This window comes from Epinephelus moara, chromosome 21 (assembly GCF_006386435.1).
Source record: "Epinephelus moara isolate mb chromosome 21, YSFRI_EMoa_1.0, whole genome shotgun sequence".
NCBI classification, from domain to species: domain Eukaryota; kingdom Metazoa; phylum Chordata; class Actinopteri; order Perciformes; family Serranidae; genus Epinephelus; species Epinephelus moara.
This window is the reverse complement of record NC_065526.1, coordinates 32,196,948-32,209,194: the sequence shown is the minus strand read 5'-3', so window position 1 is coordinate 32,209,194 and position 12,247 is coordinate 32,196,948. Positions and strand designations below refer to the sequence as shown.

Below are 12,247 nucleotides of genomic sequence, written 5' to 3'. Positions count from 1 at the left end.
GGCAGTCCACAAACCTATGGGTGACGTCACGGTTGCTATGTCCATTGCTTATACAGTGTATGGTTCTGACAAGCAATTTGACTGGACAAGAGGCATTCCATGAGTGCTAATGTAGATTATAACAGCACTGGGGCTTTTGACTATGCATGTATCACTTCACTTTACCCGTGTTCTGATTCTGTTTACATTAACTGTTAATTAGAGAACATTAAGTGTCATCCTAACAAACTTTGCATTGCAAAGAAGAACACATTTCCACAAATAACATTTGAGTTAAATAATGATTGGTCAAAGGACAAAGGGACAGAAAGAAGCCTGAAGATGTCGCAGTATACTGTCTGATTGAGCTCATCACACATGTACCCTCAAAGCCACTGTCAGCAATCAACTGGCAGCAGTGGCTGCATAATAAATTGAAACATACAGATTAATGCACATGATACAAAGTAACTAGCCTATGGTAACGTGTAGATCTACACAAAGTAGCAAGGTAGTTTGCAGGAATGTTTATGTGTTGCTTAGCAGTCCCAGTCCAACTATTTGTGTTTGCGGTGGTAGTGATTATCTTCCTACGACAGAGTCACAGCCATGCCAATATTCTGTACAGCAGCACTCCCTCTCATGTGACATTGCTTAAATAACTAACCTCACCTTTTATTTAGCTTGAAAACACTCACATGTTGCCTATCTTGATTGGCTTATGAGCTTGTATTTATTATCTACATAGAAATTGAAGAGCAAATGATAGCAGTATCAACCAGCTGATCAGTTCAGTGTTTGCTCTATGGCTATCCAAAATCACTCCCTGGTTTAATCATTCACTACTCCCGACAGTAGTTTACTCTATAATGAGCAGTGTATTGTATTATGGGATTGTGTGCCAGGTTGAGACTAGACATAGCAATGAGTAGGCTATGATGCTGGCTGTCTTGTTTTTGGAAAAGCCAAAAAAGAGAAAGAAAACCGACTAACCTTTTCTCTGTTTCACACTTCCACTTGCAGCAGCAACAACATCTTTATCTTTATCTTTCACATCACTCCTCTTTCGCTTCGCCATGATTACAAAAGAGATGAAGAAGCTCTCTCTGTGCCCCTAATGATCAAAGTTGCTGCTGTAAAGGGAATACAACTTGGAAGGCAAAAACAATTTGAACAAGCTAGTCTTTCTGTTGGGAAGTTGTGAGGCCTCCCAGACGTGGCGTTACTTGTCATCCGCCATGACACACTCCACGGGATAAACGATGGATTGACACAGCTGACACCCATTGTTGTTCCCGATCCCAGCTGACACCCTACGACAGCCGGCTTGGGCTATAATCGGGCTGATATCGTTTAGTCTGAACCTTTTGTTGAGGGCACATGTGATCGGCTGAGGGTGTAAACACTGTTGACAACTACACTGTCATGAAAACTGGCATTATGAAATTGAAATGGAATTTTAAGAAAAGGGCATGTTGAAATAATAATGAGTTTTAAAAAGTGTAAATTTATGTAATAATTTATTGATATTGTAATTTGACTTGTGTATTCATATGATTATTTATTTCACGTCTTAATTGGTTATTTAATATTGAATGCTTTATATGGTTTAAATCGTTTTTTTATTTCTGTATCCTTGTACCAAAATTTAATTCTTGTGCATAAACTAGTTTTATCTTCAAGGAAAGATGCTCAAAGCCGTCCTATAATATGATCATTTGAACTTTCTGCTGTGATCTGACTCGCTCAGTAGTCCAGAAACCCAATTTGTTACATAACATGAATAAATTGCAATCACGACGCCATCTGCCACCCAGACAGCATTGAACAGTTACATTTTTCATGATAAAAAAGATGATTGCATTTAATCTTTGGACCAGAAGAAAACATGAAGGTACCGTTATTATAGTTTGACCAGGTAACCTTTGTGCAAAGCTGAACATGAGGTATTATAATTACAATTGTGGATTTGGAGAGGTTTCCTGCTTGCTCATCTGGCTGACAGATCAAAATCTGGCTATATTTTTTTTTAACATGTCGCATATATATATATTTTATCTTATCTCTCATGTCCTTTTTCCACTGTGATTGAGTAATGAGAGCAAAATGATAAAAAAAAAAAATCATAATAGCTGGGATAAGAACTTACCTTGCTTGAGGGGATTATTGAAGTCACATTCTGTATACAGACTAAGGCTGTAGCACTTTATTGGTTTGCTGTTTAATCAGAATAAAGTACCAGCCAGTCACTGCTGTCAAGCTCCAGAGTGATGGATGTCCCCCTTGACCACAGCTAGACAGCGTGTTTTATTATTTCTATCTCAGAGGGCTGAATTGTCTGAAGGTATTTCATTCAATAGCTTTGAGTTGGTAGTCTGTACAGCCTGCAGAAAAAATGTCCCTTACACCGAGAAAAATGTAGAATATTGAAATATACAAAATTTCAATTATTGTCTGCTAAATTAAACCAATAATTGACTTAGCGGTGGAAACATTTCAAACCTCTATTAGATGAACTGTAATATAAACACCTATTATGAAAAGCACTTCAAGTGTGACATGAACTAATATTTGAAATACAATCGGGATGTAAATGTAGCCATAGAAGTCTTTCATATGAGCTTTTGACAGCTGCAGCTATACAGCCATTATACAACACAGCACTGCCATAACATTACTGCCTGCTGGGATACTACTCACAATGTATTACCATTTTGCAAACAGCCTTTTTAGCCTTCATCAGAATGAATCCTTAAATGGGTATTGTATGGCGGGAAAACTTGCAGCGCTTGCGCAGGTTCAATACAATTCAATAGGTTCAGCTGAAGATGGAGTCTGAATACTGCATATAATAGCAAGACAACTTTGCAGAGCTAACCACAGCTGGTGAAAACAATTGCTGAATTTTGATTGACAGTTCTCAGAAGTTATTGGTTTTTATTGGTGCACGCTGTGGACACAGCAAAAGCAGCAATCTGCATGAGTGCCCCTATGTGTCACAAAATAAAAATAAAACATGAGACAATGAGATGAAAAGTTCTGAATTATTCAATTGTCTCTTAATAAATGTACATAAAAATACCTATTTACATAATCACTTTCAAATTCCACATCTAAAAGTGTGTTTTCTCAATCAGCCTCTTACTATCAGTGATGAGATCTCCATAAACACAATTTTTATTTTCTGCCAATGGTAGAACAGCTTTATTTCATATGACAGATTTCTGTAATTCTTTTCTCTCCCTCTGTGCTCTCATTAGTTTAAAATTGGCTCATTCGCCTTAGTTGACTCAGTTGGAACAAGGCCATTTGACGGACCTCTGTGCACTAGTCAGGGTTGGTCTTTTAAGCTAATAAATGATAAATAAAAAATACCTTGAAATATGTTTTCAATCTTGGTGTTGCCTATTTAGTCATTAATATCCAAAGCTATCAAAAAATACTTTAGATAAAGTTTTCAGTAGCTTTAATGGGTGAGTTCGGTATTTCCCTTCCTGGGCCCTGTTTTCCACTGGTTTTGTTAGTAAATTATGGGCACAACATTTTTTTGTAATTGGCTCTGTATTGAGCAAGAACACTGCAGCTGGCAGCCATGAAACAAATTGCAATGTAATACCTGCGGGCAATTGAGCTCTGTCAATTTATGTCCACTAGAAGTGCTTATTTTTGCCACTGACAATGTTATGGAAATGATTCCTAAAGAGATTGACTTTTTTCTTAAAGTGTAAGATCCTTTTCGTTTAACCAGAAACAGACTCAAAATTAACATCGCCAAACCCACCAGATTCTATTAAATAAACAGAGATTTAAGGGTGTATGGAACCATCGTATTTTCACTTCTGACTGGCTGAATACAGGATCATTTTCAGCCAAACTAAAGTTGGTGATTGTTGGCCAGTGGAAACAGGAATCAAGAAAGCTTTGGGAGTTTTATTTTGCTTCTTTCAACTTCAAATGAAGTGTGTTTAATGAAGATAAAATGACTGGTTATTTGAACGGAGTCTGGTGGGTTTGATGATAGCGATTTCGTGGCTGTTTCTGTTTAAACATTAAGGATCTTACTCTTTCACAAAAAGGTCTATCTATGTAGGGTCCTTCTCATAATGTTCTCACACACTTAGAATAACAATCTGAGCCTTTCAGTTGCGAAAACAAACACTTCAAATGGACATAAATTGACAATGCACAATTGCCTGCAGGGATTACATTGCACCCTGTTTCCCCGCTGCCAGCTGCAGCGGTCTCTTTTAATACTGGACCAATTTTGAAAATCGTTGCTCCAATTAGTCACTTAGACACAACGCCATGGGAAAATGTCGTCCAGACTGAAAAATATCGAAGTTACCCTCTGAGGCAGCAAACAAACATAAATAAAGGGAGATGATCATTCATGTAAACAAACAATCATGTTATTGGGCTACCATTATAAATGATGCCTTCTGTTCTTACATTGCCAGACTCTACTGTATGGCAAATGATCACAAGCATATTACAATATAGCATCAAGTACATTTTCATCAACAGCACTATGGCTCATACTCAAGGTGAAGTTATACACACAAGGTGAAAACTCATCTGTATACGACTGGTTCGTATTCAGCACAGTTCAGCTCACTTCTAAACTGTAGTCTTGACAGTTTCATTTTATTGAGCCGAACTGATATTGTATTCAAAACAAGCAACATCTTATGCCCCGAGCAATTTCCAAATTATACCTCTTAATATACTGAAATATAATTAAGTAAGAACAGAGACTAACCTGCTCTAGGTCTAATGAAAGAACAACTATGTGACGCGTACCCATATGATATGTTAATAAGAGGCCTATTTGGTCTTTGCTTATTTTCCCTTTAGGCTTGAAGACTTTTGCAAAGTCAAAGGCACTCTGAGAACAAGTGTACAAACATTTACTAATGTTAGAAATCTGGCAGACTGGCAGGCAGGTGCAAAAGGGAGGAAAGTGAAATATTCCCCTCTGTGTAGTTTCAACACAGCTTTGTGTCCATGTAGCACAAGTCACAATACAGAATCTGCCCTTTTCACATTGTAACACCCAGATATAGTTTCTAAAGGGCCTTCAGTGCAGTTACAAGCTAAAAGCGGCACAAAGTGAAGGACATTTGCACTGCTATAGTTTCCTTATATGTAGGACACACACTTTACCTCCCTGTAACAGTCCCCAGTCTCATAACAATGTTTTGTATAAGAGTTTGATGAAGATATAAGGTATTAAACCAACTTTTACAAAACATGAAGTGTACATTTATTTTGAAAGTGCATGTAAATTATACATCATACTATATATGCCTTTTGCAGAAGTTTTATACGAGTACCCCAAATGCACTTTTCGCTGGGAGCAGGCAGGTCAGGCGGCGCTGTTCAATTTTATTACTCTTTTGGCATGAAATTGCATCTCTGTTTCTGCCCGCTCAGACCAGACAGAGAAAATTTCATGGCTGGAGTTGGTGGATGTGCGCATGCAGACCTCTCCAAAACCCCCCAAAATCAAATGCAAATGGGAATACAATTTAAATGCAATGCAGGCAGAATCTGTAATGGGTTAGATTAATAGGTGATTTTTAATAATACTGTCACCACAGCTGCTCGGAGGATGTATGAGGCATTTCCCTTTTGTTGATTAAATACCTGTAGACATCATACAGCAGCAGGAATGATACACTGCATACGCTCCATCTGCAGTCTCTAATTTAAGAGATTTGCAGCTTGTAATTATGCACAGGCCGAACAGTTTGGGGTATTATAATAATAATGCGCTATTATTATTATGGGGAGCTCCCAGGTTATGTAATCATGTAAATGGTTTAAACAGACTATTGTTTTTATCTCAGTATTTGCAGCTGAAGCCTGATTGTGTGCATATAAATGTAGAGTATACAGATATAACGAACTGAATACAGTATATTTAATCATGCGAACATAAAAAAGTATGAGCAAAGTACAGCGCAAATAGAAACAGCTTGTATTATATTGCATAAAAAGAGGACTAATCAGCCTATTAGGGATGCTGTCTATTCATATTCGGCTCGTGTATACCGTGTCACTGCTCTGGGATCTGCTCTTTCCAGAGAAAGGCAGTTTTCTCTCGGCTCATTAGGAATCTGACGGCCGCTTTTAAACGGGATGAGGAGCTGACGTGACCGGCCAAAACTGAAACCCATCCTAATGCCACCTGCGAATAATCTATTCCGCCTACTAATCCTTTATTTATACATTTTCAGCCTCTTTTACATATTGCAATGCACACAAAGAATTAGTTTGTCACACCCACCTGCCACAGTGACCCTATGTTTGTGCTCGCAGCCTGTTTCAGGGAAATAGAGGCCTCAGTTTACGAGGCAATGCACTGTGAAATGCCTTTACTGTAGCAGAAAAGGTGGATTCTTCAAAATGAATAAATTCAGCCACCACGACAGTCATGGTAAGAAAAAAAAAGAAAAGTGGGTTTCTGGGGCAAACACCTTAAAATCCATCAAAAGTCGATACCAGATACCTCAGTTGATAGAACATGAAAATCTGCAGTAAATCTGAGAGTATAGTTTAAAAATTCTTGTTTAAACTCTGTCCTGTTGGCATTGATGTATGGCACTGTCTGTGTATCAGATAATGTTTATCCTCCCCAAAAACCACAATACAGTTTATCAACTAAATTTATGAGATCACAGTGGAGTCATTCTACGAAAGCAGAGACACTGTTGTTGAGATTAGGGTGACACTGCGCCCAAATACCAGAAATGACCCTTTTGCCAATTTAATAAGAAATTATAGAGGATTAAAAAATTATCTTCCACTTTGAAAAAGAAAAATCATTTTCATTTCATTTTCACTTGAAAAGCTGTGACAGAGAGCATGTCACAGCCGCGGTGACCTGATAATATTTCTGTGACTGGAGCAAGATCATGTAGAGTATGACAGGAGTGCCTAGAATAGGAATGAAATAAGAGGTAAGGGCGAATATAGGGGAGATTTTTTTTTTTGCGCTCATCTCGCAGTGAGATGTTGGAGTGACAATAACTGTCTGAGATTGTAATTCAGAGCATGGCTGCAGAGTGCCTGTAGGAAACAGTTTGTATGTACAAAAAGTACTCTAATCTCCATTTAAACTCAGCTCTGCCCCTCCAAAATGGGTTCTACTTTGAGGAGCACTCTTGCCTTTTAAAAGCAAGGAGAATTGCTTTCAGGAAAACTTTTGAATTTGCCAGAAAATAGGGTATTATTTTAAATAATTCACCCCTAAACTGGTTAGTGTAGAAAAGTTCAGAAAATGTGGCCTGAGGTCCTCGTCATGTGCCTTTTAAAGGTTGTTTCTAAACATCAAGGTCCCTCCCGCACCAAATTGCTTAATTCAGATTAGAATAATGGCCCTGCCAGCAGCCTGCCAGGGCAGGGCCCAGGGAGAGGGGGCGATGGAGACGAGCACTATTTAGTAATCCTATCAGTCGCTTTATGAGTGTCTGCTCCTCATAGCAGCTCAGTCTTCAGATTGAGTTGTTCAGTCAATCATGGATTCAATATTTACTTGACAATTCAATATTTACCAAGGCGCTTTGCAGCATGCGTGACTGAGGAGACAGCGCTGCTGTGAGGATCCTATCAAAGACTCGTTACATGAGACATTTAAGGGTGAGGGTGTGGGAGGGAGGGGGGAGTCGATGTCTCATCTACTGCAATGAGACACTGATGCAAGGTGCGCTGGATCTGAGCCAGACTCCTGCTTGAAATTTGTGTCTGCAAAGTGTTTTGTGTTGGTTTCACCCGACTGGGTATAAACATCTTGCCAGATGTGTATCTGCATTCTGGGAAAATGACTCACATTTAAAGTTTAACCTTGAGCACAAATATAAAATAATGAAATAAAATATAATAAAATATATAATATATGTAGATATATATATATATATATATATACATAAACTACAGAATGACTCCTATTCCTTTTCCCGAGAGGACAGATGTCTTATGGTAAGAACATGCGTTCCAGATGGATGCACGGCGGTGTGAATATTTGATCCTTGTGGAGTGTGACTGACTGTATAGCACGGCTGGCAGGCTGCATACCAATAGCTTTGCCTCCGCCTTGCACTTGTTGCATCAACCTCAGAGGCAAACTGTTTGATCCCTGAGTCTGATTAGTTTTTACTGCTGTCAAAAGAAACATTTCTGTCTACTTATCTACTTATGGCCCCCTGCACTTATCTACAATATCTATAGTGAAAAAAATCCTGAAACATAAAGGGATTCAATAGCAGGCACTTTGTAGTCAGTCTGTGAGCGAAGCTGGTATGGTGAAGGAGTGCTTTGAAATAAAAACAGAAAGTGCAGATAGTGCTGTAATAGTTTTTTTCCCTAACTGGCTGGAAAATGTGTGAAATGGAGAAAGAAATCAAAACTGAGCATGGATTAAAAATAATGGCCAAACATCTGAAAACACAGGTAAGAAAAAAAGAGGTGTCCACACTGCTTAACTTTACTTGGTTTCACTGTCTCTCACTGTGGCTCAGTTTCACATACTAATGTGTATATAAAACGTACTCTGTATTAATTGTCATAGTATACAGTTTTTTTTTTTTGCAATAAGTAAACAAGAAATTTAGGTTTAAGGTTTGTTTCCAACATTAAGACTGTATGAAAGCTTGTGTTGGTTTCACCTGCAAACATAGTGGTTTCGATGATTGTCATCTGTCTTCTTTAGAACATCATGAGCATCTGACTGCTTGTGTTTCTTGCCTTAAACAAACAGACAGGCAACAGAAACTGAGGAAGTGGGCTGAGACAAAACCAAATACAAAGGAGAAATACGAAAACTACACTAAGAACGAACTGGTATGGTACTGGGAACACAGGCAGGAACACCAACTAGGGACACGCACAACAAGCGCAGATGACCTGACAACTGAAAGAGGGCAAATGCACCGAGTCAATACACAAGGGACTAATTAAGTAATAATACACAGGTGTGATAGAAAACAGGTGGCAAAAGAAACAAAGGCAAACAAAACATGATATATGAGGAGAGTGAACTTTCAAAAAAAAAAAAAGGAAACAGACTACAAGCAGACCCCAGGACCATAAAATGTTGTTGCTATGCTCAGATATCTGACATTACTTTGGCAAATACATGGCCAACAGTGGTGGAGCCCTGAGAAATGTTTCATTGGGGTGGCCAATAGGGGCCATTGAAAATCTTGGCGTGGCACGCCAAAACCAACTGGATTTCATGAAATTGGCTTATGCTGCTGTAGTATATAAGCTAGTTGAAAACTATGTCAGTATGGAGAGTTAAGGAGTCGCACACTGATATACTTTGTTTTTTTTTATTTTACTGTTAGTAGTACTAATTATGTGATGTGCATAGAGTTGCATGAGTTGACCAATAATCCTGTTTCAATGTGTTTTATATCTATACACCTTAGACAATTCATTGTTCTTAAAATAGGCTGGTTTTCCTTCTCTTTAAAAGGACACAAATACGGCCAATGTAACGGAGTACTTTTGTTTTAAGAAACAAAAGATTCAGTGCGAACAAGCCTTCTCAAGTTTAGGGAAGACTCGTCAGCACCCACAGAACCCGTAATTAGATAGGTAATGGGTTCTTGAGACGAGATTTCAAGGGACCTGTTGTTCATTTGCCAAAATTAAGCTTATCTTTGGAGCATTATTTAGCCCCCATACTGAAAAGCTGTGCCAACATGGTTGGTACCATTGGGTGTCCTTGGGTGACTAGCTTCAAAAGATATCATTACCTTTGTGCTAGCTTAAAAATGAGTTCACCACAGCCTCTTAAAGTCATAACCACCTCCAGCTATTTTCGCCAGGGGGGGCAGTGGAGGGCCCGCAATTGAATCAGAGGGGCCTTGGTCCCCTCGGCCCACCTCAGGTCTGGTGGGTGCCACTGTATACAACTAGAGGAATACTCCATCCTGCTTTCAAGAGCTTACTCAAATATATATGCAAAAGTTTTACCAGCAAATGTACTTACAAAAGTAAAAGTACTAAACCAGAGAGTGTAACTACTTAGTTGCTTTCCACCATTGATGGGTAAAGCCACAAAAATAAGAGCCAAGTTGTAAAAAAACACAATTGTCCTTTATTTTTGTAAATGTTTAAACACACACACACACACACACACACACACACACATACACATACACACACACACACACAGTCTCTCCTCCCTCTAAAATGTTCTCTGGTGCAATTGTGCCAGATTTTACATCTACCATCTGTCAATAACCCATCTGATTCTTAACTACCTACAATGGATCACCAACCAGATGACCTCATGCCCTGCTTCCCACTTTCCCCACACACCACACACACTCACACACACTCCACCTATTTTCCCTATAGTGCTACTGTCATGGCTTTGATCAGAAATAAAGTAGCAGCTGTTCCCACAAATCCCCATCTTCCTCCTATCTTGTCTGGCTCGGGTCCCGCTGGGAAAAATCGCTCTCCCTGCACTTGTATAAATATAGATATATATGAATACGCTACATACGAAATGTGTTTACTGTATTTCGTGAATTTCCATTTTTTTTTGCCAACAATTTCGAAAAAAAATTTCCTGCCAAATTGACAGTCCATGAGCCGTAGAAAGAAGATTTAAGGGAGTGAGAGGGAGAAGGAGGCCGTTGAAGAGACAGACGGTCCGATTGAGAGAAGGAGCTAAAGGGAATTGGAGACGGAGATGAAGAGAAATGAAGTGAGACAGAGGGAATCGAGGGGGGGGGGGGCGGGGGGCAGGATGGAGGAGGTAGAGGGAACGCACGGGGGGGCGAATAAAGTATTTGTCACACTGCCGTCGGAAAGAGATTGAAAAAGAAGGAGTGAGAGAGGAGAGTGGAGGTTGTCTTGATATAAAGCTTTCTTATGCTCTTAAAGTGCTGCTGTAGTCTGTCCACTTAGCTCCAGCTCCGTCATGTTTTGACTCTGTCCTTCTCTTTTCCCTCTCCTCCTTCCCTCTCTTTCTTCTTTGCTTCCTTTCTTTCCTTTTCCCACCACATTGTCCTCTCTTTCTTTTTTATCCTCCCTCCCTTCCTTGTCTCTCCTCCCTGCAGGCACGTCTATAATCCAGGTGACAGCGACAGATGCTGATGACCCGACTTATGGGAACAGCGCCAAGCTAGTGTACACACTGGTGCAGGGCCAACAGTACTTCTCTGTCGATCCCCAGACAGGTGAGTGTGTTTATATATCTATGTGTGTGTGTGTGTGTGTGTGTCCCCATCGTAGCACACACGGGCAGAGAAATGTAAAAGATGCGCAGATGTCAGAAAGCAAATACACACACGCTGCAGGAAAGCAAATATACTCAAGATGTTGAAGTGCAAACACACATACAGTATGAGCAAACAAGTGAATTCAGGCCTGAGTCGTGAACACATGCACACGGACGGACATGATAACACACACGCACGTCCATTCAGCTGCGCGTGAGCGTGCAAACACAGGTGGAGCTGAGCATCCGAGAATGCGTGGAGCTGCATGCATAAACAGAGGAACACGTCTCTGCTATCTTTCACTCGGTTACTCACACACGTTCGTGCCCACACACACAAGCACACACACTCAAACTAACACTTTTCCCCCTCGTGCATCCCTCGTTCTCTTGTCACACTTAGTCATCCATCTTTCCCACTTCCCTTTTCCCTCCGCCTCAAACACCCTCCACTCAAACGCTCACACATGTACGTATCACCCCCTCTCCCAGTGTTCCCCCCTCCCTGGTTCGCTCCAGTATGAGTTGGCAGAAATGTATTCATGCTGCCAGGGCCTGTGTGCGCGGAACAAAACACAGCGGCAGCCTAATGTTATTATTTCTGGATGAAGCAAAAACAAAAAGACATGTGTTCAAAGAGAGATGTCAGCAAAGGTTTGTGAACTATTACACAGGACACATTATAGGGGGGCTCAAAGGACCCGTCTTCCGTGTGTGTTCTCAATATGCCTCTGTGTCTCAGATGTCACCCAAGGGCAAAAAGTTTTTTTGTTCAGCGGAGGGTGCTTTATTTATTTATTTTATTTTATTATGATTACTTTTTTTAGCATCGTACCTTAGAGGGAAATCATTGCTTGGTTGACTCAGAAATGGAGCTCTAACTGTCTGATGCTTTAGATGTTGTTATGATTGACAGCACACATATAAACACTTAGCATTTAGCTCACGCTTGGGCTGCTGACGTTTTGTCTGCATGTGGGAGTATGTGTCTGCATGTGGGAGTATGTGTCTGCATGTGGGAGTATGTGC

At 40.0% G+C, this 12,247-nt stretch overlaps 1 protein-coding gene across 1 annotated transcript in view; it reads left to right on the top strand.

Moving 5' to 3' along the window:
• LOC126382477 (uncharacterized) overlaps nucleotides 1-12,247 on the top strand; it is a 112,202-nt gene that overhangs the window by 28,371 nt on the left and 71,584 nt on the right. The window contains exon 3 of the mRNA XM_050032362.1: nucleotides 11,058-11,177. Coding sequence (XP_049888319.1) covers nucleotides 11,058-11,177 — 120 coding nt within the window. The remainder of the gene's footprint in view (nucleotides 1-11,057; nucleotides 11,178-12,247) is intronic.